Source organism: Terrapene carolina, unplaced genomic scaffold (assembly GCF_002925995.2).
Source record: "Terrapene carolina triunguis isolate 2854851 unplaced genomic scaffold, T_m_triunguis-2.0 Scaffold194, whole genome shotgun sequence".
Lineage (NCBI taxonomy): Eukaryota > Metazoa > Chordata > Testudines > Emydidae > Terrapene > Terrapene triunguis.
Window position 1 is genome coordinate 12,025,098 of NW_020664545.1, and position 9,388 is coordinate 12,034,485.

Below are 9,388 nucleotides of genomic sequence, written 5' to 3' on the forward strand. Positions count from 1 at the left end.
AAAGCTTATGCTCCAATACAGCTGTTAGTCTTAAAGGTGCCACAGGACTCTCTGTTGCTTTTTACAGATCCAGACTAACACGGCTACCCCTCTGATACTGTATAGCTTTAAAAAAGGTCTTGGAATGTACACAATGAAATCCTCTCTTCTTTGCATGAGTGTTCCTGCACATTCCACTCTTGGAGCACATGCACCGAAGACTGGATTCTTTTTGGCTAGCAGCATCCATTGAGGCTGTGCCTGTGCCCTAGATGGCCTCCCCACCCACAACTCATGGCTTAAAGGGTAAAATGAGCCCAAATGCCTCTTTGTTCCTTTTTACTGCCCATAGCTGTGAGATGGAATCTCTAGCACTGTCCACTGTTCTTGCCACTGTCCAATTAATCTTAGATGTAGGATTTATTAGTTTAGTTAAGTTTCTTTTTGCCCATTGCTGGCAGTTAGCAGGGGGCACAAGATTCAGTCCGGGCTCTGTCAGTGAAGGGCTATAAGTTGGAGATGAGCCTTGCCTATATCTCAGTACAGATACTTAAGGCAGCACCTGCTAGACTAAGAACCAGGCTGCCTCGGGTATCGGCCCCTTGGCATCGATCTCCGCACCAAGTTCCTCGATACCCAGTGCCTATCCATCAGCCACATGGTTGGCAGTGACAGTACCCATCACACAGGTACCAACTGCTGCTTTACCCGAGACATCAGTCCAACCTCTTTGGCACCAAAGTAATGCTCGGGGCTGAATGATATGTTGGTGGGGCTGATACCGGCATTGCCATTACTAGAGATGCTCAAGTAAGTCTTTACAAAACTCTCTACTGTAATGCCTCTCTGTCTGGCTAAGGAAGTGACCCCTATACTAACCTTTCTGGTGCACAGGCGGAATGTTCCTTGGGGGAGGGATTGCTCAGTGGTTTGAGCATTGGCTTGCTAAACCCAGCGTTGTGAGTTCAATCCTTGAGGGGGCTATTTAGGAATCTGGGGCAAAAATCTGTCTGGGGATTGGTCCTGCTTTGAGCAGGGGGTTGAACTAAATACCTCCTGAGGTCCCTTCCAACCCTGATATTCTATGACACGTCTGCCCCTCCTTGAAGGAGGTATATTCCTTCTCATCCCCTGAACACAGCAGGGAATTATTCCCTACCTGTTCTTCATCACCCCCTAGGTAGCTCAGCGGGAGTCAGGGAGGAATTGATGAGAGCTAGGAAGAGATCAGATCCTTATAAGGATCACGCCCACCTATAGGGGTGGTACATTCTGCACTAGAGGGTATCAGTAACTCTTAATCTTCCTGGTCTTGAGCGCAGCGGGGACTTTTCCAAAAAATCATGAATGGTCTTTCAAAGACTCATCTTTTGCAAATGCAGATTCCCAAAAGTAGACTTGTTTGCAACAAACGACCACCACAAGTCTCACACATTCTGCGTCAGAGGCGGCACAAGTCCAGGCTCATTGGCAGATATCTTTCTCATCCCTTGGGACAACAGGGCTAATGTATGCCTTTCCACCAATTGCCATTATACTGGAAAACTTAGGCTGCAGGGTTGTGATGACTGTTCTGAGCCTGATGAGTCATTCCTGAGCCTGACTGTTTGGAGCCTGATGATCCATTTGAGGTAATTACCTGCAAGTCCTAAGGGTCCAGCCAATCCACAAACGAGGGTTTCATCATGTGACCCCAAGTAGGTGTATCGGCTCCTAAAGAAAGCAGCTACTCCTCTTACTACCTTGTCAGATACTTCCTACTGCCTGGTGGTTCTAACAGACTGTTCCTGCTTCAGTCATGGCCAGTCACCCAGCTCTCCTGACAATGATAGCATCAACATAGGCCAGACAGTTATAGAACTGGTGACTATGTCAACACTAAGCTAAGAGTAACCCTGTGGACCTCATCCCAATTTCCTGCCCAAGGTAGTTTCAAAATTCCACATAAAACAGTCCATTCGCCTCCTGGTTTTCTTTCCTAAGGCTCTCTATCCCTACTGAAGTGAAACTTCATACACTAATTATTGTGAGGATGTTAACTTTTTATTTGGATAGAACAAACCCATTCAGGGACACACCTAGAATATGTGATGTATTTTCAGACAGAGTCAAAGAGCAAATTATATCCACTCCGATGTTATCTAAGTGGGAATCAGACTGCAATAAGAATTGGCTACAAGTTAGTCAGGAAAGAGGCCCTGGCCATAGTAGAATTCATTCCACTACGGCAGTGGTTTTCAACCATTTTTCATTTGCGGACCCCTAAAAAATTTCAAATGGAGTTGCAGACCCCTTTGGATGACAGGTTGAAAACCACTACACTAGATTGGTTGCATCCATCAAATTTCGGTAGGGCTATCCTGAAATCACTCTTCAAGTAGGACTCTTCATTCCCACCTCCAAGCAAACAGACAACTGGTTGTCAGTCACCAAGAGTGAAATCTGTGTGGACAGTCACATGGAGAAGAAAAAAGAACGAGGAGTACTTGTGGCACCTTAGAGACTAACAAATTTATTTGGGCATAAGCTTTCGTGGGCTAAACCCCACTTCATCAGATGCAGATAAGAAAGAAGAGTTACTTACCCTACGATAACTGTGGTTCTCCATGTGTTACCAACACAGATTCCATGACCCACTCTCCTTCCCCACTAATGCGGAGTCCTATTCCTATGGGATTCTATATTGGCGAAAGAACTGAGAGGCAGTTGGGCCCGCTCCACCCTTTATGCCCTTGAGGGAGGGGACCAAGGGCATCTATGATGCAGACATGGCCTCAGTGCCCCAGTGGACACTGCTAACCAAAAAGAATCTTCTCTTGAGCACATGGGGTGTATGCACACCAACAGTGGAATCTGTATGAACAACACATCTCGAAGAACCACAGTTACTGTAGGGTAAGTAACCATTCTTTATTCATCATGATGGGAAGGTTACTGCTAGAGCTGGTAACAGTATTTTTGTTGAAACGTGTTTGGACAAAAATGACTTTTCAACCAAAACAAACATTTTTGCAGAAAATACTTTTTGGTCAAAATGTTCTGGGGGTTTTTTTGTGTGTGTGTGTGTCAACAAATTTTTTTCAGTAAAAGTTTCAAGTTTTTTGTTTGTCTATTTTATTTTTTTAACCAAAAACCTGAAGCTATTTTTCATTGTAAATTTCCTGTAAAAAGAACTGGCCTTTTTTGATCAGCTCTATTTACTACACCTATCTTCCAATCCACTCATGCAAGCTTTCTGGAAATAATTGAAGAGCAAGACATTTCATAAGTACCTACCACAAGAAACCAATGCTACATATAAAACTATATATTTTTTAAAAAGCCCCTCTAGAGAGTGAATGCCTTTAGAAAAAACAGAGAGCTCTATGCTGTATTAATTAGAGGCAGAGTAGTCATAGATCTTAAAAGATAATAATCTCTCCCACCAAGAAGGAACAAATACATATATTAATCAGCTATCCCCTAGAACATAAGTTATTAGCCTCTACAGTAGTTTTGAACTCCTGTCACATAGGCTGGACAACCTGAGCTCAACATGCCTGGGATGCTGGATTTTTCCTGCCCTTTGGACTTGCACATAATATATGCTGCTCATATCCTTCCTTGATCTCCTGCTGCTTGCCATATAAGGTAATTGGAAACCAGTAAGAGAGCTATATATATATATATATATTTTTTTAAAGTAATATGAGTAAAACTACCAAAAGCCTCCAGACCAGCTGTTCTACAGACATAGGTAGAGGAAGTAATGAACTTTTAAATAGGACTGTGGTCAGAAGGATCTGAGTGACGGTTGGCGATATACCCACTTACATATCACCATGGGGCTGGGAAGGCCTGAGAACACAGGTAAGGTATCTAAACAGCCCAATAGATGTGCCTATTTAAAAAGTCCTGAGCTTGTGTACCTACTGTGTGCACATGCCAACAGTGAGGATCCACACAGGCAAGTACTGAAACTACTTTTGGAGCTGATCACTGATTTATCAGGAGAAAGGGGGATTCACTGTCCCACATGCAGCCTATGAACATCAACAAAGAGATGCAAAAAGGACCAAAAAAGCCCGTTCCTAGAAAATAGCCTCTAATGACCAGCCCTGTGCAAACCAAACAAGTCCTGTTCCTCCTCTGGTTCTGTACTTCAGGGTGGCTAAAGTAGGGGCTAAGTGGCCTACCATACTCCCCTTTGCTCCAAGGAAAGGCAACAAGTTCCTCAACGAGACATGCCACCATCTCTAGGCAGAAGCGACAGGTCCCTGGGCGAGATACTCTCCAGGCAGAGGACACAGGTCCCTGGGCAAGACATGCCCCCCTCCCACCTTGTCTCCAGCCAGTGGTGACAGGACCCTAGGCAAGACACACGCCCCCATCCCTGGGCAGAGGCAAGGGGTCCCTAGGCGAGATGCCCATCTGTCTCTGGGCGGAGGCGATGGGTCCCCGGGAGAGAGATCCATCCATCTCCTGGCGGAGGCAACGGGTCCGTTGCCGAGATGCCCACCCATTACCAGGCGGAGGTGATGGGTTCTCGAACACAATGCCCACCCATCTCCGAGCGGAGGCAATGGGTCCCCGGGCTCGATGCCCATCTGTCTCCAGGCAGAGGCAATGGGTCCCCTCTTGGAGCAGAGGCAATGGGTCCCCGGGCTTGATGCCCATCTGTCTCCAGGCAGAGGCAATGGGTCCCCTCTTGGAGCAGAGGCAATGGGTCCCCGGGCTCGATGCCCATCTGTCTCCAGGCAGAGGCAATGGGTCCCCTCTTCGAGCAGAGGCAATGGGTCCCCAGGCGAGACACCCACCCATCACCGGCTGGTGTTGGCATCGCCTGTTGCCAAGCCTCTGCGGGCGTCAGCCCAGGCTCCCTGGGGCCGCCTGTTCTGGGCCCTGTGGGGCGCTGCGTGGGGCTGGCGCGCCCAGGGCCGGGGCAGCGAGCAGCGAACGGCGCGGCGCGGGGCCGAGCCTGCAGGGGGCGCCAGCGGGCGGGGAGGAAGGGGCCCCTGCCCCCTGGCCGCGCGGGGAGCTCAGCTCGCCCTCACTCCGGCCAGGGCCGGCGGAGGGAAGATGCCCAGGGCGGATCTGCCGGGACACAGAGGCGGCCAGCGGCGGCCGGCTCTGGGGTAAGGGGCGCGGGGCCGTGCTGCACGGGGGCATGAGGTGGGGGTCCCTGGGGGAGGGGCTGAAGTGGGGGACAGGTGAGGTCAGGGGTTAGTGGGGGCTGATGTGGGGACAGTATGGGGTGGAGGGCCCGGGGATGACTGGGTGGGGGTCACTGAGGGGGGTGGGGGCCCTGTGGGGGGTACCGGGGGAGATGGAGATGGGGGGGTCACTGCCGAGGCTGGGGGTCCTGTGGCGGCATTGGGGGTGATCTGTGAGGGGCAGGAGCTGATGTGTGGGTCACTGGTCTATGGGGTGGGGGAGGTCTGGGCTTGGCGGAGGGCGCTGGACCCGTCGGGGCCCCGGGGCTCCCCCGCAGGTCACCCGCCCCCACCTCTCAGGAGGGGACTATATAGCTGAGCAGCGCGCGCTGCACGCGGTCTCTCTGGGCGGAGGGATACAGGGTGGTCTGGTCTCCCCCTCCCCAGGTTGGCGCCGAGGAGGCGGAGCAACGGCCACCGCGCGCGCCGAGTTGCTCGGGAGGGGGAGTAACGGCCGCCGCGCGCGCCGCTCAGGCGGGGGGTAGTAGCCCCAGCGACTCTCGGGGGGAGGGAAGGAGAGTGGAACAGCCGAGGCGAGACAGGAGCAGTGAGGGGTTGCGGCACCGCTGGAGGAGGAGCGAAAAGAGAGAGGAACAGCGGCAGCCGCGTTTTGGGGGGGGAGGCGGGGTAGTAAGGGCCGCGGCGCCGCTTGGCGGGTGGGGGGTGAACAGAGAGCGGAACAGCTGAGTCTCGGTTGGTAGGGGGAGGAGGTAAGCAAAGAAGAACAGCCTGTGGCGGAGGGGGCGACGCTGTGGTGGGCGGGTGACTGGAACAGCCACCAGAGCCGTCACCTCTCGCGGGCGGGGGGCGGACCCACGAGCCGGCGCCATCGCGGCGGGGGAAGGAGTGAGTAGCCGGAGCAGGGAAGAGCCGGCGCCGGCGCTGCCCGCGGAGGGAGGAGTGCGCGGCGGCCAGGAACAGCCGGTGGAACTAGCCTGGGAGCCGGCGGCGGCGGCTGCTCAGTGATCACGGCGGAGCGAGGAGGGAGCGATCGCAGGCCGAGCCCCGGCGGAGATGGAGCGGAAGAGGTGGGAGTGCTCAGCCCTCCCGCAGGGATGGAAAAGGGAAGAAGTGACCAGAAAGTCGGGGCTCTCAGCCGGCAAGAGTGATGTCTATTACTATAGGTGAATGTGCCATGGGGGGGCCATGGGGGGCCGGGGGGCCGCCCGCCCTGCCGCAGCCATGCGTTACTCTAGGTGAATGTGCTATGGGGCCCGGGAGCTGCCCTCCGATGTCTGTTGCAATGCGTGAAGGTACAGTTGTGGTCTCAGGGGAACCCCTGCCCCGTCAGATGTCTGTTACTATAGGTGCTGTAGGGCCTGAGGGGTACAGCGAGCCTGTCCTCCCTGGTCCACCTATATCTATTACTATAGGTGAATGTACTATGGAGGGTCTGGGGGGACCATGGGGTGGGAAGCATCTGCCCTACCAGCGATCTCTGTTACTATAAGTCAACGTGCTCTGGGGTTGGGCACCCACCCTACCACGTTGTTATAGGTAGCAGATGGCACATTTTTCTGTAGTAATAGACACCAGTGTGGCTGGGTGAGCAGCCCCTCAATACCCTTTTTCTGCACTGCTGTCTGTTACCTTAGGTAAATGTGCCACAGGGAGCCACGGGGTCCAGAGTAATCGCTTGCTATAGGTGCATGTGCTGTTAGAGCCCACTGAGTTGGGAGAGTAGGGGGAAGAAAGGCTGACCTACTAATGTCTGTCACTGTAGGGAACTGTGCCATGGAGGTGGATGCTGCATGAAGAATATGGGATCTTAAGGCGATGCTGATAGTGTTATCAGTTGCTATATGTGAATATGCTGTAGAGTGGTTGCAGAGTGGGCCATTGTGTCCAGGGAGGAGCTACATGCCCTGTCACAGTGATATCTATTTCTGTAGGCAAGCCTGTTATGGGATCTATGGGTGGCGGTGGGGGGGGATTGTCAGAAACCATTTGCCCTGCTTCCGTGATGTCTGTTACTAAAGATGAATGTGCTATAGGGTCCTGGGGGGGAGGCCTCAACCTGCTCTGTTAGCATGGAATCTATTAATCTATTACCATCAGTGAATGTGCTGTTGGGGGAAGCATGTGGTATGGATGAGCTGCCCACTCTGCCAGAATCATGTATATTAATGTAGTTGTATGTGTCACATGTCTGTGGGTGGGACATAGTGCCCACAAGGAATTCACAAAAGGCAGTACCACTGCTCCCAGGACCTGCCAAACCTGCCAAGATGATGTCTGATAGTTGTAGTGGAATAGCTGTGCGGGGCAGGGAGGGTGTTGTGCAGAGCTGGAGGAGTGCAGCATGAGTTCACTTACTGCACTGAGCCGGCAGATAGGGATTTTGGCCCTGAAGGGTAAGGAGATGTACACCATCAACTTCTGCAAAATCATAAGTTTCAGTTTTAAAATCTAACCGTTATGGCTAAGAAGAGACCTTTCAAACTTAGACTGAGTATAAATCAATGCAATGTCATCTTCCTGAGTATATAGATTGAAAATGTCAGCCCTTCTATTGTTGCTCATAGTTTCTGCAAGAGAAAGAAAGACCTCTGTTTAGTAGTTTGAGTTTGCTGCTCAAAATGTGTGAGATATACCTACTAGTTCAGGAGCCTGAGGGCTGGGCCTACAAAATTAAAGCCATATACCATTTGTCTACAATGAATTTTGCAGGTATGTCAATTTGCAAAAGATAGAAGGTATAATACGACTTTTATGCAATAACTAAACTTTTAGTTACTGTTGCATTCTGCATTACTAAGGCCAGGTCTATACTTCAAATTTAGGTCATCCTAACTGTGTTTCTTAGGGTTGTGGAAAAAAATCGCACTGCTGACCTAACTCCCGGTCTAGACTTAGCTACTGCCTCTCAGAGAGTTGGATTAACTACAGCGATGGAAAAACCCCTTCCACCATTGTAGGAAGCGTCTACATTATGGCGCTATAGCTGCAGCACTGTAGTACCTATAGTGCAAGGGTGGGCAAACTTTTTGGCCCGAGGACCACATCTGGGTATGGAAATTGTATGGCGAGCCATGAATGCTCACAAAATTAGGGGTTGGGGTGTGGGAGGGGGTGAGGGCTCCAGCTGGGGGGTGAGGGCTCTGGGGTGGGGCCAGAAATGAGGAGTTCAGGGTGCGGGAGGGTGCTCTGGACTGGGACCGAGGGGTTCAGAGGGTGGGAGGGGGATCAGGGCAGGGGGTTGGGGTGCGGGAGAGGCCCAGGGGTGCAGGATCCGGGCAGTGCTTACCTCAAGCAGCTCCCAGAAGCAGCGGCATGTCCCCCCCCTCCGGCTCCTATGCAAAGGCCGGCCAGCCAGGTGGCTCTGCACGCTGCTGTGTCCGCACGTGCCACCCCTGCAGCTCCCATTGGCCATGGTTCCTAGCCAGCGGGAGCTGTGGGGGCAGCGCTTGGCGCAAGGGCAGAGTGCAGAGCCCCCTGGCTGCCCCTACGCATAAGAGCCAAAAGGGGGATGTGCTGCTGCTTCTGGGAGCCACGCGGAGTGGGGAAAGCTGATCTCACTCCCTGGCTGGGTTAGACCAGTGGTCCGTCCAGCCCAGTATCCTGTTTTCCGACAGTGGCCAATGCCTGGTACTTCAGAGGGAATGAACAGAACAGGCAATCATCAAATGATCCATCCCCTGTCATCCACTCCCAGCTTCTGGCAAACAGAGGCTAGGGACATTCAGAGCATGATGTTGTATCCCTGCCCATCCTGGCTAATAGTCATTGATGGAGCTATTCTCCAGGAACTTACCTAGTTCTTTTTTGAATCCTGTAATAGTTTTGGCCTTCACAACATCCCCTTGCAAAGAGTTCCACAGGTTGACCATGCGTTGGGTGAAGAAGTACTTCCTTTTGTTTGTTTTAAACCTGCTGCCTATTCATTTCATTGGTTGACTCCTAGTTCTTGTGTTATGTGAAGGAGTAAATAACATTTCCATATTCACTTTCTCCACACTAGTCAAGATTTTATAGACCTCTATCATATTCCCCCTTAGTCGTCTCTTTTCCTAGTTGAAAAGTCCCAGTCTCATTAATCTCTCCTCACATGGAAGCTGTTCCATAATCCTAATCAATTTTGTTGCCCTCTCTGTACCTTTTCCAATTCCAGTATATCTTTTTTGAGATGGGGTGACCAGATTGTATGCAGTGTGCAAGATGTGGGCATATCATGGATTTATATAGAGGCATTATATTTTCTGTCTTAATATCTACTC

General features: G+C 51.6%; 1 protein-coding gene across 3 annotated transcripts in view; it reads left to right on the forward strand.

Moving 5' to 3' along the window:
- The first annotated feature begins 5,024 nt into the window (after nt 1–5,024).
- MBD3 (methyl-CpG binding domain protein 3) overlaps nt 5,025–9,388 on the forward strand; it is a 20,451-nt gene continuing 16,087 nt past the window's right edge. The window contains exon 1 of one of the 3 annotated variants that reach the window (XM_024218375.2): nt 5,025–5,093. In XM_024218375.2, the coding sequence (XP_024074143.1) occupies nt 5,038–5,093 (56 nt within the window). In that variant the 5' untranslated portion in view covers nt 5,025–5,037. Of the gene's footprint in view, nt 5,094–5,832; nt 6,296–9,388 lie in introns of those variants that run through there. The other 2 variants (XM_024218374.2, XM_024218376.2) reach the window with 2 other exon arrangements.